Source organism: Balearica regulorum, chromosome 5 (assembly GCF_011004875.1).
Source record: "Balearica regulorum gibbericeps isolate bBalReg1 chromosome 5, bBalReg1.pri, whole genome shotgun sequence".
NCBI lineage: Eukaryota > Metazoa > Chordata > Aves > Gruiformes > Gruidae > Balearica > Balearica regulorum.
Genome location: NC_046188.1, coordinates 65176338 through 65202394, shown reverse-complemented (window position 1 = coordinate 65202394; position 26057 = coordinate 65176338). Strand labels below are relative to the sequence as shown.

Sequence of the window (26057 nt, the reverse complement as noted above, 5' to 3'; positions counted from 1 at the left end):
TCTCATTGGCCTACTGTGGCTTGTATGTTATTATGTGATGATTTTATTAGCAAGAAAGAAGTTGTTTTTCTTTGGATTGAGTTTATTTTTTCTAAAAGCCTTTGCTTTTCTTCCAAAACATGAAATGAAAAGTGCCCACAATACTAGCAGAGTCTGACAGACAATGAAATAGTCTGAAAATATTTTTACAGAATTTTCCTTTTAAATACATAAATAAGAAAAGTTACTTTGTATTCACTGAGATAAAAAATTCTTATACATATGTGGCAATCCCATCAGGACTGGTTCAATTCTGGCAAAAGCTGTTTGCTTAGGAGGCTGTGGAAAATAGAAAGGATGGTCCACATTCTCTGACTCCAAAGAAGGTTCAATTAGATACGTGTTATTCTTTCAAAATGCTTACCTTTTTTTTTTTTTTTTCCAGAAACCTGCAGCAGTTCAAACTCCGTATTTCTGCTCCTTTCGTCTATTCTAGTCTATTAACCTTAGTAGTGGAAAATTTTCTTACACGTCTTAAATTTTTCTTACTGAAATTGAAGCCATTTCGTCATAATGGTATCTCCCATAGACTTGGGAAGTAGATTTTTTTTTTCATTTTGCATATTTTGAGATTTGTTATCCTGTGACTCTCACAGTATTCTTGTTTTTTAGATTAACACATGTAGAATTTTTTTGCCAGTCTTACTTCGGTCCGTGTTTGTATACCATTAATGCTTTGTGTTAGTCATATCTGAACTTGTTTTCTTTGGTCTCCATCCATTTGCAGTGCCCTAAATGGACACTGAAGTCCAGCCGGACGTTTCACTCATGCTGAGCAGAGCAAAGAACTGTGTCTGTACTCACAGTATTCTTTGCCTTTTCTACAAAAGCATGACATACTCAGTGGTGATATCATCTTGAGTCATTCATCCCTACTGTTCTAGATTCTCTATTTGTTTTATTGATTATTCCTGTCTGTATTTAGTGTCTTATATTTGTCTTTAGTGAATGTCATCTTATTTTTTTCCAGTTTGTCACAATAAGTTTAGATAAATCCCATCTTTTATGACACATAGAGTTCTGGTTTGATGTCACCACGATATTTAATGAGTATATGTTTAGTTCAGTGTTCAGTTCGTGAATGATACATATGCCAAAGAAAGCTCTGTCCCTTAGAGAGGTAGTCTGACTATTCTTTCCAGTACTTTTCCAAAAATGAATGTCATACTAATGGATCTATAAGTCATGACTTCTTCCATTTCTGTCTTTCTGAAGATGTGTATCACACTTCTTATTTTTCCAGTCTTAAGGTTCTTCATCCATTCTGCTGAGTCTGTAAGGAACTGAGATCTCAGAGCCTAATACCACTTCCTAAAGCAATAGAAGGATGATGCACAGCCACGACCAAAAGAAAACAATCAAGTGAAAACTCTTATCAATCTGTAATTGTACAGAGTCATATTAGAGAGAAAAATGATCTTTTGCCTAAAAAAATTAGTCTAAAAATTTAGGGCTACTCCTAAAAAAAGGTACTGTGTACCGTAGCATTCAAATTTGGCGGAAAAGGGGTGGAGATGGTGGTGGAAATAAATCATATGTCAACCCACCAAAAAAAAATTTAAAATAATTTGGGGCAGAAAGGCTTAAGTAATACTTTGGGTCAATGACATCACATGCCATTTACTCCAGACTTTGAGAGATGACCTCAGTAGTATTATTTTGAGTAATTATTTCAAACTACGATTTGTTCTTTTGTAGAAAAGATCTCTGAGCATAGGAGACGATATCATGGCTGCAAGTATTGCAAAATGCTTTTCTTTATCTTTAGCTCAGGAATTATGATCTTTGTGCTGATATTACTAAACGTTTGTGAGTAACAGATCCAGGATTTGGTGGTTACACATGCAGATCAGGTTGTCTACAAGCCTAGAACTTATGGAGTGGTTTGCATTTCGTGCTCTGGTTCCATTTGTGTACATTGGTTTGTGCAAAGCCAGATAGTAAGATTGATAGTATTTTTCTTTTAAAGCATTTGCAAAACAAGGTAATTACATGTTTAATAGCTTAATCAGTATTTAGGGCTCTTTCACAGAAGTTGCTGTGTCTGGTGATGTATGACAGCGAGAAGCACGTTGCTAGGGAGAGCTGAATTTTCACGTTGCAGTGTGATCATGTACAGCTATTATTTTGATGACTTGCTTGAAAATAGGTGTGTTTTCTTCAAGGACTATCCTTGTTTGTTGAAAGTCATCTTGATGACAGGAAGAAAATTGTAAGGATATTCCTGAAAGCAATTGCATTGATGGCTGAAGAAATGGAAGTGTATTGTAGATTTTTTTTTTATTATTAATTTTCGAAGTTGCTGTTATATGAAGATTATTCTATTTATCTGTGGATTTCTAGAATGCAATAATTTTACAGAATTCAATTTTCTGCTGTTTTGAGAATAATGGAATTGAATATGAACTTTGTGCCAGGGTTTTTTTGCTGATGAAGCTGGCAGGCTGCATTCTGAGGTGGATGACTGATGGGCTAGGCTGTGCAGGGTTTTATGGGTTAAAGTCATGAGTGAGAATTGATGTTTTCTTTGAGTTCTAAGATAAGAGATTGTGGGATCTTCCTTGAGGTATTTCTACTCTGTAGTATTACGAGCATTGGATTTAGTCTTCATGGTTTAGGAACCCTATAACTCTTGCTGCACGTGGTAATTCAGTCTTAGAAACGGCTAGATTTTGTTTTTTCTCTCCAAGTGAGGATGTTTATGATGGGTTTTGTTGGTTTTTATAATGCTTTTGTTGATTATTCACTTTGGGATTTTTTTTTCTTGATTGAGTCAATATGTTTGTACACTTTTAGATATGTATTTGGATGTTGCCTACTGTTGGATTTGTAATTTTGGTTTTCAGGTTTTCAATTATTTGTGAGTAGATCTGGCTACTTAGTGGATGTAGAAAAATGCTTTAAGACAGGGAATTGTTGAGTTGTTTCTCTCAGTAGCAGCTGAGGTCCCTGGGAGAGACAGGAAATTGAAATTTGCTTAATTGATTTTTGTAAAATGTATTAGGGCTGTTGCATAGATACCTGTGGTTGATGTTCGGGTGGTAGGAGATGGCATGATTACTTTTCAGATAGCTATCTTGCTGAGATAACATAGTATAGCGAATATTTCCTCATCTTCTGTTACGTGGTCTTTTATCGCTGTGGGGTGAGTAAGTACTACTTCTTTTCATGAAGTACAAGATTTCTTTTGGGTTTGTTTTGTTGTTGTGTTTGTTGGGTTTTTTTAATTTGGTTTCTTTTGTAGTAGGTAAATTTTTTTCCCCTGAATGGTGGTATAGTCTATTTTCACAACATTGACAAAAATGCATGTAGACTAGATTATGTGTGTGTTGCTTAGGAAGTAGGTGTCACTGTTTACCTTGGCATCTTTTTGCTGGTGCCTAGTTTCCATTTTGAATGCCATATTTTAGCATTTTGTATATTGTTGTTATGACTTTATAATCATTAGTAATGTGTTAATGCGTAATATGTTAGCAACACAGGAGGGGCCTGAAGATCTAGACGTAATTGGCTGCTCAAAAATGCTTACAAGCTGTTTGCAGACACGGGAATTCTTTAATATAAAGAGATAAGTGTCATACAAGAACGTGGAGGGATGTCATTGTATATATTTCCCAGTAAGGACATTGGATTATGTATTAACATAATTCATTGGTCTCTCTATTGAAACAAATCTCTTTTGACTATTTTTTTAATGGGTTTCATGCAGTTTTGGAAATCACAGATTTGCAAAATCTGAATATCGTTCCAGTAGGTAGTAATTCTGGTCTATTAGTTTATTGTCAGTACACTTTTTACAACACAGTTTTGAGCATGAAAAATTGTTGTAGCTTTTTTTAATGAACTGCAAAATTCAATTTTAAGTTTCCTTTAAGCCCTGAGGATGCGACCTTAAGGATATGGACTTGCATTAGAAGGTAATGTAGTCTTAAATAGCTAGTCTGAGCTACTGCGTGAGACAAGGCCAGCCAATAACCAGCATGAGACAAGGTTACTTAAATCTAGCAGCAGCAGCAGCTCCACGTTTAACTGGCAGCATACTGCTACTCAATCAACTTACAGACCTGATCCAGCACCCGCTAAAACGAGGAGAGGTTTACTATTGTTATCAAATTGAAATTGATTGGAACTTTGACTGATATTTTCCAAATGGTTTAATTATAATAATGATTTTGAGTGTGCCCAGTAGGGTTGAAAAAATTTCAAAAATTTGTCACATATTGAAAAATTCCAAACTTCTCAAACGTCAGAGAAAAGAGTAGAACTGAGGGAAAGACATAGGAGAAGCTGAAAGAGGAGTCACAGCCTCATCTTCTGTAAAAATGTAGCAGGAAAAAGAGAGAATGTTTTCTATTAAAACTAGGGATCTGGATCCATGAGTGCTCTATGTCAAAAGGGGGCAAGATGTTGTATGAGTAATGCTGATGCCAGAAGTACACTTTGTGACCAGCTGTTTTGGAACAATCAATTTTTTTTCAACATTTAAGCTTCTGCAGCAGTAAGCACTGTAGAAATTGCCAAGACAAATGTCTTTTTCTGAAATATTAGACCTGAAAACTTTTTATGCTGAGGATATTGAGACAAGATGTGCTGTCAGCCTCTGTGCAGTAAGGGAAGGAATGGTGTGTTGGTTTTGCGTGGCAAGGTTTTGGTAGCGGGGGGGCTACAGGGGTGGCTTCTGTGAGAAGCTGCTAGAATCTTCCCCTGTGTCTGACAGAGCCAATGCCAGCCGGCTCCAAGACGGACCCACCGCTGGCCAAGGCCAAGCCAATCAGCGCCTCTGTGATAACATATTTAAGAAGGGGAAAAAACAGTTAGAGAGCGCTTTTGCAGCCAGAGAGAGGAGTGAGAAGATGTAAGAACATCTGCAGACACCAAGGTCAGTGCAGAAGGAGGGGCAGGAGGTGCTCCAGACACCGGAGCAGAGATTCCCCTGCAGCCCGTGGTGAAGACCATGGTGAAGCAGGCTGTCCCCCTGCAGCCCATGGAGGGAGGATGAGGGGGTGTAGCGATTCCACCTGCAGCCCGTGGAGGACCCCACACCGGAGCAGGTGGAGGCACCTGAAGGAGGCTGTGGCCCCGTGGGAAGCCCGCGCTGGAGCAAGCTCCTGGCAGGACCTGTGGATCCATGGAGAGAGGAGCCCACGCCAGAGCAGGTTTGCTGGCAGGACTTGTGACCCCGTGGGGGACCCACGCTGGAGCAGTCTGCTCCTGAAGGTCTGCACCCCATGGGAGAGACTCACGTTGGAGAAGGCCGTGAAGGACTGTCTCCTGTGAGAGGGACCCCACGCTGGAGCGGGGGAACGATGAGTCCTCCCCCTGAGGATGAAGAAGCGGCCTGTTTTACTCGTGATGATAATTAGAGAATGATCTCTCCCTGTCCTTATCTCGACCCGTAAGTTTTTTTTTTTTCATTGTACCTTTTCTCCCCTGTCTAATGAAAGAGGGGAGTGATAGAGCGGCTCTGGTGGGCACCTGGCCCTCAGCCAGGGTCAACCCACCACAAATGGCCAGGCACGAACACGAAAAATTGTGAAAAGGAAGAGCAGGCACCAGCCATCGGCCCCATGCACGTTGACTTTCCTTGGAACCAGAGAGGCTGGAGGAGCAGCAGCCAAGGTGGCGCCTTGGGCACCAGATCCTCGGTGGCACCTGGCACACGTTGAAATCCAGAATGTGCTGAACGTGTTAGGTTTTACTTTATTCATCAGCTGAATAGGAGGTAATGTTTTCAAAATGGGAAGTTTTAAGATAGTTATCTCTTGACAAACACTGATTCTCACTCAAGAAAAGTAGTAGTAAATGTTTCCAACACACTACTGACAGAGGTGTGGAGCATTCTGGTATGCCTAAAATGAGTTTTAAAATGCTTATCCCCTTAGCGTTTGTTCTCTTACTGCTAAAATAAGCAATACAACCATTTAAAGACGACTGACTCAGAAGAGAAAGACCAGCAGGTTGCTGTAATCATGTGGATTGGTTATCCATCGGACATAACAACTGGTGCTAAAACCAAAGGTTCTGTCTTACTTTTTTAAATGTACATCCAGAACAGTCACAAATGAGAGAGAAAAGCATTGTGGTAGTAATGAGCATTAAGAAAACGTAAAAGCTGTGAGTCTTTGCAAAAATTATGTTTTTAACTGACGTTTTTTCTTGTTGTATGTGCTTGAAATGTAATTCAGACGTTGCTGAACGTCTGGGTTTTGCTGCACATCTGATTAAATGGAATAGCTGCCAAAACCTGTTGTTCTCGGTTGCATTTAACACCTTGTGCTACAGTAAACAGTACAATTTAGAAGCATAAGTCTCTTTTTCTAAGATACAAATAATGCTTGTAGGATAAGCACAGTAGAATTGTGTTTACCAGATAATTTATTCGAATTTCTAGTGAAGTGGTTTACAATTAAAAAGTTGTCCTAGTTAGAAAATATAATCAATTATAAAATAAAAATTTGTACAGTAAATATTTTCTCTTTCTTCATACACATTTATTTAAGGACTATGCAGGGGAAAATAGAGTTCAGAATATCCAATCTATTTAACGTGTGATTAAACATCACTTAGTCAATCATGTTTTCTAATTAAGCAGAATGTGTGATTCTTTTGTCCTCAATAAACAGCAGTACATCCTTAAAAGTTTTGTAAAAAACAAATAAAATCCCAATTTATTATGTGTTGAAGTGAAGAAAATGCAGTCATGACTAAGTTTATCTCTGCACGTGTGAGTAATCCTTCTAATGTGAAGCCATAACCTAGCCTTTTCTGGAAAAACAAAACAAAAAACCCCCAACCCTTTGAAAATATTTGTATAAGGAAAAGAAAGGGAATGGAAGTGTTTTGTTTCTTTTTGTTTTTTTCCCCTGAGTATTTTACACAGTTACAAGTTTAAAAAAAAGGCAAACCACAAACAAAACAAAGAAACCAGCAGCAGCAAAAGCCATCACTATATACTTTATATTCCACATTGACATGCTGTACAAAGTTTCTGGGAAAGAAATGCTAGAAAGCCTTTTATAAAAACATTTTTTGGCTGTGCTAACAAGCGTGCAGTATTTGTAATAGCTATACAGCCGGGCAGCCCCGTCACCCGCCTGACCTGGACCATAACCCTTGCTTATTCTGGGGGTGGAATTCGTATCCCGCTATTAACCTGGAATAGATCTGGGATCAAATAAGACCGAAATGTTAAGGTGGGCACCCCTCCCTCTGTCCTCCTTCTGACTCCAGGCAGCACATGCAGTGTTTGATCATACTAAGGGGTCCTGTTTCTGGGATTTTTTCAGAAGGAAATAGGATTTTTCTTTTTTTCAACGAGTCATTGTGTTATTGGGTTTGTTAGATTGTACACAGAAATAGGATCACAGCCTGGTTTTGCTGACCTGTACCTTCAGGAAAAGTCTAGTAATTCACCTCCTGCGTGAGAAGCTTTAGGTTTTGCCTGACTCCTGAGAAGAAACGGGAGGCCTTGGAGGAGGAGATGTCTCTGGAAAAGCCTATGGACTAGTCAGGTTTGGGAGAAAGTTCAGATCTACCATTTCAGGGTAAAATACCAACAAGAACATTTAAAGGAGCCATATTTGGAGCTTATTTGTAAAGTACCACGTTATTATCAACAATACATAATCCAACAGTAATTTACTCATTGTATTTATGTGGGTTTGTTTGTCGCAAGAAAGATCATTGAAAGGATTAATTTTTTAGAACAGGCAAAAGTTATAACTTCTCCAAAGGTACACAAAAGACCACTAGTGAATGTTTTTCTCCTTCTAACATGACTAAAGAAGTGTGAGAAGTGTAAAGCTTCTAGCCACTGTTTTTTAGAGTGCAAACCTTCTCTCTCATCCCTGTTTTATTGCTTTTGTGTGACTTTGAGGAACATGAACATCCCAACTACCTAGATTGTATTGATATGATATTTATAAATTCTTGAACAAGTCATCATCCTAAAGGCATGTAGGCATTTCCTTCTATTTTTTTTTTTTTTTTTTTTATTTATATGCAGAAATTCTGTCTGGTTTGAATTACTCATTAAAAAAAACCAACCAACCCTGTCAATTTAGATTTCTCTCTATCTATTTGAAATCAGACTAGATTTTCTTTTTGCTTTTTATATTTATGCCTGGAAGAATTTAAATGTGGGCATTTTGTGTAATGTAATTCACAATGAGTAAAGGTAAGTACAGTGAGTTAGAAAAGTGTACTTCACTGACAGTAATTGCTCAGTGCAGTCTTTCCAAGAATGAAAAAAATGATTTATCTCACTGTTTTCTCTGTAAGACCTGATTCTACAAGAATGCTGAAGAGAAACTTAATATTTTTAAGTTTTTCCAGGCTATGCTTTTTAAAGGCACTTTCCTCCTTATCAGTATTGGGCTTATGTAGTTCTACTGGTATGTTGTCCTTTTTCTTTATTCAGTATCCAAGCCACATCAATTGAATTAGGCTCCCTAAAAAAACTTCTAAATTAAAAGGGTAGTGAAACTATTACAATATGAATTCAGCCTTGAGAGAGAAAAAAAAATAAAATCAGGAAAAAAAATTGATTGTTCTGCAGTTTTGGGTCACTACGCTCAAATGGTTCATCAAAAATGCATTTTTAGTGCCAGGATTTTATTCCCACTTGATGTCAGTTGGATTGATATCACTGGCCTATTATCTTAGTAATCTGTGAAAGTTACAGAAAAAGTCCATCAAAATACGATGATATTACCAAAAATAAGAATAAGATTCAATACGTGATACATTCAGAAAGACTTTGTGAATACGTGTGAGCCTGTCCTTTGGACAAATACCTTTTCACCACAGACGGAAAAATGTTTTACTCGATATGAGCAGTGTTAGGACAATGCGTTAGATTAATGAATTCTTTCTAATGGTAGGCAGCAATTAACAAAATTAAACACTTTTCCTCCAACTTGATTTTTGATATGGCTGCACTTTGACTGAGCACAAGGTGTTACATAGCACCAGGCATTCCCCTGCAAGGAAAGCGGCAGGAGTCACCTGTAATCGCCGTTACCTGCTTCCTATCAACTACCCGGATTTTCAGATGCTACATAACGCACGTGTTGAAGAAAACCAGGCATCCTGAAATTCATAACTTCCGCTCTGCTATTCCACTGATTTAAACCATAAAGCAGATGGTGCTGAATGGAGACATTTCCTAGTTGTCTGGCCCACGCCACGCAGCAATGCGTCACTATCCGTGTGATTCTAATCCTTTAGCAATGCACACCATCAGAGATGCCACCCTGGCCTTTCGTTTATCATGCAAACCTTATTTTGTGTCAGTTCCTTTTTAATGGCAATGCAAATGATTTAATTATATATACTGTTTTTCAAATCTTGGTTCTCATTAATTGAAAATGTATTAATTTGTATAACTGTCCTGTAAAAATAGTTTAATAAGTAGCAATAATTAAAATGTTAATCATATGAGTAATTACTTGGTCTAGTTCTAGTATCTAATGAGAACTGTCTCTGCGTCGGATAGAGCCAACCTTAACGATCAGTCTTTCAAACATTGACTGGGACCATGTTTATTGTAAGTGATACTATGTACTGTATTTAGTAATAAATGCAAATGTTGCTGAACTCTAGAAAAATTCTTATATATCTGTTAGGTTTTGCTCTAATAAGACAATGATAAGTGCAGTTAAATTTTGCAAATTCTAATGAAATGGAAGTATTCTTTCTGTATTGGATTGGATGCTCTGTTGCCAGACTGGGGAGCCAAACCAGTGCTCTAATCTGTGGTGTGTGTGTGACAGCGACTGGTATCAGGTGTGGAAATTGGGGACTGCATTCACAAGAGACTTCCCTGCATCTGAGCAAACAGTTGTCTTCGGCTTTAAGCAGGATTGCCTAATCATGTGTGATTTTGACTAATGAAACTGTGGCTGCTCTGATAAATCTGCAGATAAATGCCTAATCCTGTTTCAAAATGCTACTAAGTAGTTCTTTACATGAGCAGGGAACTGAAAATGCCAGGCTTTTGTCATTTTATCAGCCTGTGCCTAATCCTCATAGTTGTTTTATGCCTAATGCTAATAAATGTCACTTGAAGTATCTGATGAGGACTACAGGCTTCTCTAAGCTAATGCACATCAGCTATGATATGTGCTGGAAGCGCTGTCATTGCCCCCACACAGAGACCAAGTTAACCATGTTTTGTGGGGTTTATGCTAAGCAGCATTTATGTTGTATGGCTATACATTAAGCTATGCTACAGTCAGCGGAGTGCATGTGGTCTTGAAAAGTCCGGCAAGAAAATAGTATCTGGCTGGGGATGAACTTCAGAAAACCTGGTGAGCATGGGGTGCTTGCAGATGTTGGGTCAAAATGAAAAAGTGTTGCTCTTTAACTGAGAAATGAGAACTTGATCCAATTATTTTGTATGCACCAAATGTGCATTACCTAATCAGAATTTCAGAGAGAAAGGATAACTGGGTAGCCCAGTGTCTTTCTCTACGGTTCCCTTCATAAACAGGGAAAACAACTAGTGGGCAGTTTTTGCAAATACAACAGTAAAATATAACTGCCTTATTCCCTTTGCTTGCATGGTAATGTGCTATTGATGACGGGGCAGAGAACTGCAGGAATCTGGGAGCTCCTGCTTCCCTAAAATGGGAAGTTTTTGCAGATAATGTATTTCCCTAAAGCGAGCAGTCTGTTAGAGGTGTATCTAGCTCCTAGGAAAGAGGAGAGAAATTTATTGTCTTTTTTTTGCTGAGGATTTAAAAGCATCTCCTGAACGCCTGTGCTCAATACATTGCATCTGTGTTGTAAAAAGCCCGATCTCCTCCTGAAGGACTATGCAGGAAAATAATGTTACAGCATATAAAATGCCAACAGTCCATTCGCGCAGGGCGCAGGCTGCTTGCCTGACCCTGACTTCAAACACAAATCTCCCCAAATGCTTTCCCTATGGTTTCATAACTTGCTATTATTGTGAATTTTCCTTTTATATTTCCAGGGAAGGAGATGGAGAAACAAATCTGGAGTTAACTCCTTGTATACCAGCAGCTAGTAGCATTTGATAAGGTGTCTACATGCATGAACGTTCAGGGGTTTTCTAATTTCTGTTTATGCCAAGTTATGTTAATGTTAGCGTCTCAGTGTATAAAACTACAAAATAGTGTTTCAGATTACAAACAGAAGTCAAATAAATGAACAAAATAATAAAAACTGTTTGAATACTTTGCATTTTCCGGAAGGATATTATGGCATAATTCTAAATACTTTATGGAATTACTTTGGCTGCTGACATTGAAATTAGAGTAAACTTGCATTCACATAAATGGAGCGGATTTGAGCCCAGTTCTTACATAAAAATACACTTGTTCTCAGGGAAAAATGTATCCCTTGAGGCCTGGTCTTTTCGCAAGCAATTCTGACCCAATTCATATATATTACTTTTCTGACCCAATTCATATATATTACTTGTAGAATTTATATCCTTTCCTCTCTCACAGGCACTGCATAGAAAAATTACAGGGGAAAAACCGCATTGTAGATTGCATCAGCTTTTTCTTCTTTATTCCCACAGGCACAACAGCTAACAGATCTGGAGCAAAAACTAGCAGTTGCAAAAGATGAATTGGAAAAGGCAGCCCTTGACAAAGTAAGAAGTGTAACGTAATGTAAGCGTGTTTATCTCTATCGGCTCTGAATGTTCCAGTGTAATTTGACAAAAACAAATGGAAGTCTCGCAATGATTTAGATGCATACTTAATTGCCTGTACCTGGGAGTAATGCTACTGAAATCAGTGGAACAAATTATGATGCATGAAGTTAAGTACAGCTGCAAAGTTATTTAAGACGGCAATCAAATTAGAAAGAAACGTCTCCAAACCCCACAGAAAGCCGAATGCTACAGTTCTTTATGTGCAAAAGTACATTAATGAGAACGTGCCTGTAACGATACGTTTTTGTCTGAGGTTTCGTTCTAGTTCCGAGTAGGATGCAGTACAGCAATGGGTCAGTCTCTCGTTAGGTGGGACTGATGTGACAGAGCTCTCTGTCCTGTGGGCAGAGGTGCCCACTCACGTCAGGGAGGGGACAAAGCAGGACACGTTCCTCCTGTCAGCTGTGCCACAGGGGAACTTTCCTCTACATTTAGGGCAGCTGGGAAGAAAATCTCATGCAATAGGGAAGCAGTGAATCAGAAAGGAAAAAAAAGTCAATACGCTATCAAAAAATACTTTTTTGGTTTAGTTTTCTAGTATTTTCAGGTTCCATTAGACATCTAAAAAAAAGTATGCATCTTGCACTAAAAGCATTTTTCTTTAATCTATGATATTGCAATCACAGAAATCATCCTCTGGAGTGAGGATTTGCATCCAGCATTGCAAAATGTCATCTATGTAAGCAATGCTCACAGTAGCATTATTCAAACCTGTGTGCGCGTCATCTGGTGATCTGTCACGTGTTTCTTGTTAGCACACTGAACTGAACTGCTCCACGTATTACTTTAAAAATTAAGTATGTTTCTCCTTTGCACGTATAACACTCACAGACGTGGTCTCTCGTTAGTGCCAATATACCGTCTGTGGCAATGGCAAGAGAGCAATGCTTGCCGTAGATGTCTTCTAAATGCAGTTATTCATTATCATGCAGACAGTTGTGAAGGAGAAAGCAAAGAACGTTTGACATCAGGAACTTTTAATGAGAACGCTATTAAGGGATTCTGTCTGCAAATTAAAAGGGGATTTGCAGCACACCCAACTGACTCCTCTGACCCTCTGTTTCTTTCCTATTAAATATTATAGAATTTTAATTTAGGACTCAGTTATGGTTCTCCAGGTTTACCAGAAGCCCAGTGTCATCATCTTGCAAATCATCGAGAGAGTCATTGGATATTGGATGGCATCATTGCTTACGTGCTGTGAAAGTGCAGTGGAAATGGCAAGCGGAAAAAAAAAAAAAAAAAAGCAGTGTAAATAAAGGAAAAAACCCAAGTTCATGCCAGTGAGAATTGTGAGACAGTTTTATGAGACTAAAAATACCCGTGTTTGACTAGTTCTAACTGCAGGGTAAGACCATTTAAGTTGTAGGTACCTTTTCCCCCTCGTTAAGAGCTTTTTTATGTGAACTATGAGCTGGAAAGTTAGAGATGGCCAATGGTCCATCCACGTCTTCAGAAAAGACTTGGCCTTAACTGTTTGGACAGTGTTAGCATACGTAGTTTCAGCTAAAGGAATGGAAGCAATGTGCAGAGCAATGTGCATTTTTGGAACATGAGCTGTATTTGAAATGAATATTTGAGTGAGTGAATCTCAAGCTGTGCCTATAAATAGGCATTAATTTGTATTTTTCTTTTGGGAGGTTATCAGACTTTCTTATTAAATATTATTTTGTGCTGACAGTGGGCTTAGTGTCTCTCAAGTCTATTTACACTACAGCACTTTTCTAGTTCCAGTGATGGACCCTTGGAAGACTGACAAATTGTGCATTACCACAACCTAAATTATTCTATATTGAATCCAACCACATGACAAGAGTATGAACAGATCTGGGAAATCTGAAGGCATGCATTATGTGTTGACAGTATTTTGAGCAGCGAGCAGCCTATTTTGACCACAATCGCATCTGTGCAAGGTTACCGAGAACTTTGTCAAATGACATCCCTGGTTCCAATAGTGCTTCCTTAAGTTGTACTCTTGTGCTGCCCATTTATACGTCTCCTATCACGAGATCCACAGGATGAAAACAATATGATCTATTCTGATTTTACCTTTGGAATGGCAAAATGGCTGGCTGTAGCCAAGGGAGAACAAGCACTGGATGGCAGGGGCGGGAGATGAGAGGATGAGAAATTATCCAGCAGGATTTCCAGATGGGAGGAGCATGGTTTCGGATCAGCGTGATTTTCAGGGAGCATTAGGGTCATATAGTGCTATAATGGCCGAGTCCATGTCTTCAAGCAAAATTAGACAGTCTGCTACCTTTGCCAGTTTGGTGTCTGAGCTTATTTTGACTATGTCAAATGGTGATTTATGTTCTCTGTGCAGTCACTTGAAAAGGTAGGGGAAAAGACATATTACACGAAAAGATGTACGCTAAGATCTTCTGTTGTCAATTAGAAATTAAAAGATCCCTGAGTCAGATGGATAAAGTAATCCTTTCCCTTTTACGTTGCCATTAGGTCAGAGACTATCAGCCTGACTCAGGGTTCATACATGTTAATAAGTAATTCATACAAAGTGCTGTCCTCTTTGATGGTAAACTAGCATTCCTCCTCACTGCACACGTCTGAAGGGAAAGACATTCAATTTTGTCTGTTTGCAAACAAATGAAACTCTATCTCCTCTTGCTTTGATTTTTCCTTACCATTCTGTGCATTAATAATCTTTTTATGGTTGTCTTTGATCCTGCCATTGAAATGTACCCTACTCACTGGGTTGGTTTGTTTTTTTTAAAGGAACGTTCAGATTTTCCCGGTTATGAGATACATTCCCTGGTTCCAGTTCAGGGGAAGCTTATCTAATGTAAAACATAGAATATTTCTCAGGTTCTAAAAAATACCTGTTTAGCAAATAAACTAAAACAAGGTGGTGGATGCCAAATGCCATTGCTTAGGATTTGAATAACTGAAATATTTTTATATTATACAAGTAATATTTCACATACGTAGTATATAGTGTGTAATGTTACTTATACATGTATTTTCCATCAACTTTTGCCACGGTATACCTTGATTTATGTATCCTCAAAAAAATATTTGAAGGTTGAAATGTGCTGATGTAGCCTGTATTTATAGGCACGTTCTGTGTCTTTGCAATATTTATGAACATTTACTTTTCTGTAACTATTAACGGAAAAGTTTGGACGCTGTATGATATTTGGTAGATTATATTTTTGGTTCTTTTCAGGTAAAATAATATTTAATAATTATTTGCAGTATTGTGGATAAAACCACATGGGGGAAAGGGAAAAGTGCAATAACTTTCTAGGGAGTTTGTTGTGTAATGCACGGTAACCTAATCATATTTAAAAAACTGCTTTAAACAGCCTTAATTTCTTCCGTTAATAAGAAAAAGCAGCAGCAGCTGCTCATAAATACTTGGTTTAATGCAGAGAGAGAAAGCAAGCAATTCTGTTCATAATAACACGTCTTAGAGAGCTGATGATTTCTTATTTTCCGCAGGAGTCACAGCTGAAAGCTCTGAAGGAGACCGTGCAGCTTTGCCTGTCTTCTGTTCTGCACAATCAGCCTCCCGCTACGAATCTAATCCCTTCAAAACCAGCTGAGAAGCTGACATCCCCAGTTACAAAGGGCTCAAAAGTTCCATTTCAAGTGACGAGCACCAAGGTATGGTTTCTCTCTCGTTTTATTTTTTTGAATGTCTGTGAAAGTTTGTCCTGTAAAAGCATCCAACTGGAACTAAGGAGGGTTTTGAATTCATTGAAAGATTAGGATGAATTTTGAGGATAATTCTAAGTGTGTTTTTGATGTCGATAAACTTTTTTTTTTTTTTTTTAAAGTTGGGAAGCAGCTACTTTTTTTGTTGGGGAGCAAAGTTCTGTCTATCACTTGCTAAATGGACCATGTCTGCATAACAAATCTACAAGGAAGATGCATTTGCATCTAAAACAAGTGAAGATGCTAATTTATAGGATTATTTACCTGTCGGGCACTGATAGTGACTTTGTGGTAATATATTACAAAACAGTAAGACAGGTTTTGCTTATCGTGGGGTTTTTTAGTGAAAAAGACTGATATAAAAATATAAAATAGTCTGGGACACCCAAATCAAAATTTGCCAGAAGGGATTTATGGAATTGATAATGGGCCGTAGGTGATATTCCAGTCATGCAAGATGGGAAGGGCAGTTTCGGAGAAAGCATGAGAAAGAAAAAAATCCATCAAAAATTTTTTGATTCAATAGATTGAAGCATTTTAATACAGTTGAGATTTACAGTGATTAACAACTGTCCTGATAATTTTAATCTCCAGTGTTACATTTTGCTCATGTATTCAACTGATTCAATAGACCTAGAAGAAATCTGTGATTTCAATTAAAAAGGAAATTTTACAGAAAAATGACTGAAGGACACTTTAATGTTCTCCTTATATTCCAAAAGTCTTTCCTGAAATATAAGTAGGAATTGCTAACTCATAGCCAATTTGTAATTTTTATATGGCAGCTGTTGTTACTCAGTACAGAGGCTGAATCCAAAAATTAGCAATCTTTCTGTATGTAATTAAAATTGAAATATAATTTCAGAAAACAGAATATAGTTATAAAATTGGATCTCACATTGCTACTCTTCGAATAATGATTGTCGGTTCCTTGATAACTGTTTTATAGGAGGAAACCTTCTTCCCCAAAATTATTACCTCTGGAAACAAAGCACTGAATTAATAGCAGCACATGGCGATAGTAGTGCTCATTAAGACTAAGATCACTAGTTCTGTGTTCTGCAGGAGAGTGGACTCTACTTTTTTAAGTCAGGAAGATTGAGCTTCACTCTGGGATCTCAGGAGCACATTTTTCCTACTTAATGTGGCTGTAGAATTGTCTATCTTGTTCTTACTGTCCTTCTCTTCAGGCTGGAAGTGTTTGTGCCTCTGTCATGAAAGCTTAGATGTACTGAGGGATAAGGCCCTGTATTTCAGATTGGTATAGAGCCTTTGAAGCATTTGAGGTCTTCTTGGTTTTACAGGTATTACTGCAATAAAGGAACCAGGCATAAAGTGTAGAGATGAGAATTAGATTTTTTTTTTTTAGTATTTGACTGAAACACAGAATACTTTTCTTTCCTTTCTCTGTGATCATATAGATTTTGCGTTTAATGTTCCTGTTTGTAAAATGTATCAGTATTTCCGTGCTCCAGCCTTGTGAGAACCAGTATTTTGTCCTCTGTACCCAAAAGTGCTTGGATAAGTTATACTGCCTCTTTAATCGACATCGCTCACATTTCTCTGCACTTGGCATATGCCATGAAAATGTCTGAGAAAATAATGGTCTGCAATCCTCTTCTTCCACACATTGACACCTCCTTATTATAAAACTGTGCATTATCTGTGATTATAAAACCACTGAAATCTGCTACTGTGAAACAGGTTGTCAAAGAATCATAGTCAGTCCAGAATTATACCCTCTGTGCTTGAGCTGTATTATAGAAGGCTTTTTTATGATGACATCCATTCTTATGTATCTTTTCCTTGGCTTTTCCTTCCTCTTACAAACCAACTAACTCTAACTAGAGATACATAGCTTTTTCTTTTTTTTTTTTTTTTTTTAAATTAGATTTGCAGAAACATTTTGATGTAGCAGTCTAGTATTTTTAGGTGAATATAAATGTGTGTGATAACTTAAATATGTTTTTGTATGTAAAAATGGGACCTTCAGATGAGCAGCACTTATGCATCTTGTCGTGTCTGATGAGCAGCAGTTTCACCTCAGGAAAGAAATGATGATTTGTCTGGTAAATCTCTTATTTCAAAGATATTTTCATCCAGCCTAAAAATTGCTTCCTAAAACCGTCAAACTTATTTTAAATCCATTGAAGGGCACGTCATATGCTGTATGATACCGTATGTATCACTCGGGGACAATTATCCCTGGGATTAGGGTGCTTTCTGCTTCTAAAAAAAAAAAAAAAAAAAAAAAGGAAATAAGTAGGTTGTATATTTGTATTCATAATTGGTAGCTATAGTGCCTGAGTGCTTGTTAGAGATGATATTTAACACAAGAACATGGTGTAGAAAGGATAATTAGGAAAGCAAATTGCCAAATATCTTGTGAAGGTTCATTTTAAAAATTGATTTCCTAGGGAGGTATTTTGTTTTTTCCTAGAGATTGTGATATAAAGAAACATAAAACAGTGCATAGAAGTGCCTGAAATTGTGCAAAACAGTTGTTGTTCTGGATAGCTCCGTGATTTGGAAGAGTGGGTAGTAATGGGAAATTCTTATGATTTAAATCATAGACCGAGTTCCCTTAAAGTCACCAAAAGCAGTACCAGTCTGAGGTGCGTTTTGTGGCACGTCTTAAATGAGTTAATATTTACAATATACAAGAACGTAAAGTACAGAATTTACCATTTGAATTGGCACTAATATTTGAGACCCATTTTCAAACCCGTTTTACCTGTCATGGACCTGTCGTAACACCGATACCGGTGGTGAAAGCATTGACTTTTACAAATGGATTTAAGGCTCTGTGCATACAAGTGCAATGACACTAATGTCTAAAAGCAAGCATATCCAGCAGGCTGGTCATTAATCCGGAACTAGGAGGTCTGTAACTTTCTGGATTGTTGACAATTATTTTTATTATATAGTTCTGCACTGTAATGTCACAGCAATAACCATTCTTTGATCTGCCGGTGGAAAATGCTTCCAAACTAGGTTAGAGTTGTCGGCTCTGCCTTGTGGTGTAGCAGTTTCCTTGCCTCCTTCCCATTACAGAGGTCACGAGGAAAGAGAAAAATGAAGAGAAAGGAGGAGGACGGAAACTCCACTTTTCCTTTTTGATCTCCAGATGAGTGCCTAAGGGCCTGGGTACTTATAAAGTATTGTTAATGGATGGAAACCGTAACATTGACTAGGCTCCCTGCTTTGGAAACGTGGGTTGGTGTAATCCGTGAATCAGAGCGCTGGTACTGCCTTCCTACGGAGGCATTTTCCGCGCTTACTGCATCTTGGCATAACAAACAACTCTGTGAATATATATGGAGTTAATAGGTGGAATGCATTCTTACTCCGTATTTTTTCAGTGCCTCTTTCTAAAAAATGTTAATATACCTTATAGAAAAAAAAAGTTATCATTCAACTATCTTTGGCTCTGCAGTGTAAAGATACCTGTGCTTCGAATGCAATATAATGAGCTATAGTAACCCTGTGGAAAATTAATGGCAAACCGAAATCAGAAGTGAAACAGAAGAAAAGTCTATTTCCAGTAGCGAGGTTGAATACATAAATGATGGTGAATACAGTGACACAGATACCAGAATAATAGTGACTGGTTTGTTCTGTAGTGGTGTTGCTTAATGCAAAAACATTGTTTTATGTATTCCCCAAACGAATTCCCTCACTTGTAAATACCCTGTGGTTTTTGTGTATTTTGTGAACTGCATCTTAAGAGAGGAAGTACACATGAATTTCAAGCTGTGGAGATTAACACCCCCTCCCGTATTGTAGATAGCGTAGGTGGAAAGAACACCTACAAATGCCACTTCAGTGTCCTAGTCTTGCTGGAGGAAATACAGGCTGAATAAGAATGAGAATTATCCTTCCGTAGAAGGGTATAGTTCAGACTGAAAAGGGAACTACCACTCCATTGTTAACAGATTTAAAGATCTCACCAAAAAATGCATTACTTTGTGGTAAGAACTCCTGCAAGGAGCCATTGCCTCTGCCTCACATATATTGTGAATATTGCGGACTCCAGTATACACTAATCAGTGTAAAAATTCAGAAAAGTTAAAGTACTCTGGGCCATCCTCCTTTTATCTGGAAATAGAAATACTTCATTCACCATCAGGAAGTAGTCAACAATAAAGAACAACTCCGAAGTGCTTTTCTTATCTGGGGGCAATGTTAATAAAAACTTGTTAGCCTTTGCCAGCCAAAAAAAAAAAAAAAAAAAAACAACAAAAAACCACACCAAAAAACTCCCAACAACAACAAAAATCAGTTGTAGAAAACAAGAATTATTTAAAATTTTACTTTATCAGCCTAAATCATAGGAACTTTTGGGGAACTTTTTTTATTATGCATAAGAAAGGTTTTTTGTTGGAGCAGGAATGAGGAAAGCTTCTGAGACTGTTCAAAGAAGGTATGAGTCTGGAAAGCTGGTCAAGAAACAAGGTAGACTCTGAAAAGCATTTTGAAATGTCCATATAGTAAATTAAGAGGGTGAGTTTTCCGTGTTGGTACAGAAATCATGTATTTAGGTTAAATTTAAGCTCACTCACTCTATGAGTGTAGAGATACTGAGCATCTACTACAGATACAGAGCAAGGCTGCTGAAAAAATATGATTGTCGTGCCAAGAGTCTTAGCTTCTTCACTAATTTAATTGGGGGGTTTGATTTTTTAAAAAAGAACATTTATCAAGGTTCTATGATTTATCTGGGAAGGTACAATATTTCTTAGGCTATAGACCTTATCCATTTCATTCTACAAAAGTAGAAATGATTGATATAAATATTTATATGTAAAATAATATAATAATTATTTATTTGTACTAAATATCAGTTATACAATTATTATCATATTACTGGTAATACTATAGTATATTATAATTATCTAATTGACTAGAAATTTAAAAAACATAGTTGTATGTGTCCATTTCTACATTGCACTCAATCCATATTTATGAAGACTGAACAAACTTTTTAAACTGTCTTTTAAGAGTTTTTGTAGATCCTAGAAAATTAGCAAAATAGCTTCAGATTAATGGAAAATTAACCAGCTGAATGTAGCAATATATCAGCTCATCTCCCTCTGTGGGTCAAGAAAGAAACCTAAATCAGAACAAATTACTTAAGGAAATAATTTCTGTTTTCTAAAATCAGAGCTATTACTGTTCATGTAATTTATCATGATATTCCAGTGTAAATGAAGGTTGTGACCCTTTGAACAAAGCAATTGCAAATTCTTTGCTCAAGAATCTATGAGACAACACAAAAAGATTAAGACGTTGAAAGCTTTTCTAATGTGTCTGATTATATTGAAAGCTGGCGAAGGACTATTTACAAGGGCATGTAGTGATAGAACAAAGGGTAATGGCTTTAAACTGTAAGAAGATAGGTTTAGATGAGATATTGGGAAGAAATTCTTCCCTGTGAGGGTGGTGACGCCCTGGCACAGGTTGCCCAGAGAAGCTGTGGATGCCCCATCCCTGGAAGTGTTCAAGGCCAGGTGGGATGGGGCTTTGGGCAACCTGGGCGAGTGGACGGTGTCCCTGCCCATGGCAGGGAGGTGGAACTAGATGAGCTTTAAGGTCCCTTCCAACCTCAACCATTCTGTGATTATCTTTACTCAGCATGACCTCTGTTTAACATGCTGAAAACGTAACTTGGAAGTTATTTCTCTCTAGGCATTACATTGCAAACTGACATTATGGCATTATGTTAGGAAGCACCCCAAATCTTGTGTGTAATAACCCCATTCCAGAGACCAGAAGATGGGCAAATGGACTTCTGGAAAATAACAGATGCTAAGCTGATTTTAAAAAGATATTAGTGAAATTAATTGGATATTCACAATATGTATATGTCTTTAGGTAACATAGTCTCTGTTTTGTGGATTTGGACAACCAAGGCTTTAAAACATAAAATATTTGTGACTGTTCTTTTCCAATTTTCCATTGCTGCATACTTCCTTGCTGTTCCCCGAATCATTCTCTGCATCTGTCTGGTACTTCAGACCATGAGGGTAGAGAAAGGATTTAGTAGTCGGGGGTTTTTTTCCTCTTTTTCCCTGCTTTCTTGCATTCTCCTGTCCTTTGTCACTAGATACTCCTCATAATTTCTACTCTAACTTACTACTTTTCAGCATTATTGTCTCATTCTGTCTAGCTAAGTATTGCCTTCTGACATCTATTCCTTCCTTAAAGTTAAGAATAATAAATCTCATTAGGCTATTTCTTTTCCTATGAAATAAGCATTCAGATCTCAGAGAGCAGTCGGTCCAGTGTTGTCTGGGGCAGCTTTGTTGAAAGGGTCTGTTTCTAAAAGATCGTAAAATATAAAGTTAGCCTTGAAACAACGACGAATTTTAAACAAAAATTACGTCTGTTTTGCTTCCTGTGATGGTAAAGGAAAATTCTATGTAATTGTGAAAAACACATAGAGGAAAACTTTTCATTTAATTGAACTCCAGGATAATACAAATCAATACAGATATAGCATGGCATGCTTGGATTTATTTGGAAATTGTGTGCTCATAATTGAGGGGAAAAAAAGTGTGCATCCTCACAACTTTATCAGAGGTAACAGAGGTTGACCCTAAGGGCAAAAAATATAGTATCTGTGGTCAGCTGTAAGTAAACAGCAAGAGCACTGAGGGCAGTGAATAGACTGATGCTTCATTAAAGCCTTAGGAACTCTGCCTCTGTGGTACCTCAGTGCTCTTCTACTGTTGTTGCCTCAAACTTTGCTTCTGCCAGAGTTAATGAGATACCACCGCCACCTTGCAGTTTCAGTGACCTGTAGATCATTGCATTCAGCACAGGGATTGGAAAACTGTAATTAAAAAAAGAAAAAGGTAATTACCAAATGCAGAGTCACCTAGGTTTTGTAATACACAGTAATGACATACAATCATATAACCCTTTCCTGACACATTAGCATTATGAGAATAAAATAGCATTGAAAAATGACACTATCCATTGTTTTAGAATTTAATTTCAAAAAGAGTAAGGAATACATGTCTCCTTCCAAGGCACTTAGCATAGAAATCTCAGGTACTATGAGTATCCGTAAGGCTAATGTAGTAAGAAATTTGTTTTTAAAAAGATAAAAGGTAAGTTAATTGCAGAAGCATGACTACCATGACCTATTTCTTCATGTAAGTCTCTCCTGTTCTGCTTTTTATAGCTCTCTCTGGGCTTATAGACTTTTATTCTCATTATGATTAACTAGATGCCAACCATAGTCTTGTATTATTGATAATGATGATTCATAAGACTATGGCAACTTTTATTTTCAGAATTTGCTTCGGATTCAGTATGGTTTTGCTGTTGCCTCAGAAAACTTCCATGGAACTTTTTCTACAGCCCTTTTTCTTCAGTGACTAATTTTTAATAAAATTTTATTACATGCTGGAAAACGTTTAACACCAGAGATCATTAAATTGAAAGCTGAAGCTCTTTGCTTTTATTACTTACTTTAAAGAAGTCTTCATTATTAGCGCATTATCTTGATAGTAAATTAGTTTTAGAGGGTTTTTTTCAACTGACTGCAATCAAGGGAAATTGGGGAAAAAAGCACCTGGCATCTCTTAGGCTATAACCCAAAAACAATATCATTCTCCTTCAAGTTTTAGTGACACTATCTTTATAATTGTCTTCATTTCATTAACTATTTGATCTCACTCCTCTCTGTTACGGAGTATTAGTAGCTGGACTGGCCCATTACCCCAGGGTTCCACTCTGAAATTAGCAATGGGCTAATGGGCTGAAAAGCTAACTGGTAACCATTTATTACTGCACTTTTTGTAGGTGTTAACTGCAGGTCAGTTTGCCTGTGTATGAAAAATACTCCAAAGTCTCACTCCAAATATTCTCTTTTTTTAATTAGTGTCTTCTCAGATGTTTTTAAAAAGTGTCCCACAATCTAACACAGAATATGTCTCAAAAGCACTGTGGGTTACCGCTTGACAGTGGTTGAAAAGGGATATGAGTATATCAGATTTAAATTTCTTAATGGATGTTTTCAAGAACATCAGAAAAACAGATTGTTAGGCATGGCTAATGGTCTCACGTGAACCTGGGGATTAGCACGGGCATCTTACATCCATCTTCTCAAATTCTGCTTCAGTCTAAAACCAGGCCTCCGTTCTAGAGCAGCCTAAGGCTTGCTGTGAGGTTCAGCAGCTTTCTGGACAGGCTTACTTGTCTTTTTCTCTATCAAAAGGGAGAAAGAGAAGATCCCCTTACTTACTTTTCAGATCTTGTTATTTTAGAGATAACTTTCCTCACATAATCATATCTCATTTCAAGAGATGGTCTTTTTAAACCTCTCGCCCTCCCACCCTCCCAGTGACAGTGGGGATGATTGGGAAACAGTATTTCTAATTTTAGTTAAAGTTGTGTTTTACAGAAAAAAATAATGCATTGTTTAATAATGCATCTTCCAGCTTTCCTAGCCAATGTGTGTGTTATGTGTTCTATTAAAAAATACGGGTATGGGAGAAGGCTGGCTATTGCAGCACTCCATTTTTTGATGAGAGCAATGAAAATGAAACTGAATTTATGTGCCTTTGCAGTTGCACATTAGTAAGCTTATTTTAAGATTTGTTAATGGGTTTTTTCTACCGATGTTGGGTGTAAAAGACGACACAAAATGTACAGAGTATCTAATTAATAATGTTAAGCGACTTACAAACTTGAATGTAATTGTGAAAGTACTCCCAAGGGAATTTGGCTACTCAAGGATACACTGAAAATTTATATGACAATTATTAATGCTGCTACCCTGTATACAATATGTATTATTAATCTTCTGTTACGAAGTTTCACTTGATATGGGCATATGGAGCCAAGTGGGAAACTAATACTAAAGATAGTTAACTGATCTTTGATTTGAGCAAAACTATGATTTGGAGCATAGTCACAAAGAAAGTATCATTGATTCACTTGAGAACTGGGTATTTTGGCCATTAGTGAACATGGAATTTTCTAGCAATTTTTTTTCAAAATATTGCGTTGAACCGTAAAGCGTAAGAATTACAGAATGGACTGGTGATAAACCCGAGACAATCAAGTTCAATTTAGTCTTGAGCAATTTAAGAAATTTCCTACTGGCCTACACCTGAAGTCTTCCAGAATTGCTAAGCTCCCCTTTATTCTACATTTATTATTTTATAAATCTAAAATGTTATTTATTTTATTGTCAATAAGAAAGCAACATAGTTGGAGGGAATGTGCTCTCATATAATGGAAAAGCAAACATTCAATTAAAACAAAATACCTTTTAGTGCCAAGCCTAAATTTGTTCAAGTCCTTAAAAGTTAAATGGATGGTGCTTAAACTGAATGTTTGAAGTTATTAAAAACGGAGTCATAATAAAAATGACTATTGAATCTTTTGTATTACTAAATATTTTGAGATCATTTACAGATTATTTATAGAATTCTATTTTCTCATATGTTTTGAAAAATAAGAGTCCTCATCTCCGTCAATAAAACTGTAGTCGTGATGGTAATCGCATTGTCAGGTATTTTTTTAATAAGAACAACTGTCTTTAAAAGAAGGGACTTAAAGAACGAGACAATTGGAAACCGTTTATTTTGGAAAAGTTTCCTCCACTAGGATTCCTGTGTGTTCTTAAATCAATAAGAAAGCCTCTTTTAAAGAATGATTGGGGGAAAAAAATAAAGTATCGAAAGGGAAAGCATTTCTCAAAGTGACCTCATTTCTGACACTCAGCTCATGCTTCAGAAGGTTTCCGGCATCACCCAGTCGGTCTTCCGGGGGTCTGTAACTCTTCTGGGGTTGGGCATCTTGGTCTTCCTGAAAATACAGATGTTCATGTCTCTGTGCTTCAGTACCTGCTTTGTTCATCTGGGAAAACTGTAATTGCCTATAAAGCATACTCTGATGGCGTGTATTATTGTCTGCTCTGAAGTGTAAGAAGTGTTACACAATGTTCATTATCCCACAGCTAATTGCTTTTTCCGTTGTGATGGCTGTAGAAAATCAAGACTGTTATTAAAAGACCATATTTATTCGCTTGTTTTGGTTTCTTAAGTATCATAATGTCAGAAAAAGTCCCACCTTAAGATGCTTAAGATTTTTATAAAAGAAAGTTTTGATATTTTCTCCTCTGCAGTGAAGTATAGCAGGGTTTTAAACTTTAGAAATGGTAGGAGAATGAAGAGGAGTAAAAGCTGTGTTTCTACATGAAGTAGCTGTGTTTATCATGAAGTAGAAGGTGTATTTATACATGTAGATGTACCCTTGAGTATATACCCATCTCTCTATCAATCCTTGAACTTTGCATGCTACAAAATATTAGGTATTTGAACTTGCCCACTCTGTAAGAAAAAATGATGGTAAAACTTAGCTATTATTAAGGGAATGTGAAATTATAGGTTTAAATATAATGTAATATAGGTAATTGACTTGTATAAACATATTAACAAGTTTTTCTCGAATAATACTTATTATAGGTATGATGATGCAACAAAAACTTCTGTTCTTCAAACCTAATTAATTCTATTTCCTTTTCTTGTTGTTTTAGCTACAGATACATTTACAACAGACATCTAGAGTTACTGCTAAAGAAATGGTTGTTAGAAGAATATTGAAGTGAAATGATCCATATCAAGTGAGCTAA

At 37.1% G+C, this 26057-nt stretch overlaps 1 protein-coding gene across 1 annotated transcript in view; it reads left to right on the top strand.

The window, feature by feature from the left end:
* LOC104633488 (leucine zipper protein 2) overlaps nt 1–26057 on the top strand; it is a 204193-nt gene that overhangs the window by 145887 nt on the left and 32249 nt on the right. Inside the window, exons 8-9 of the mRNA XM_075755336.1 lie at nt 11591–11665; nt 15191–15355. Coding sequence (XP_075611451.1) covers nt 11591–11665; nt 15191–15355 — 240 coding nt within the window. The remainder of the gene's footprint in view (nt 1–11590; nt 11666–15190; nt 15356–26057) is intronic.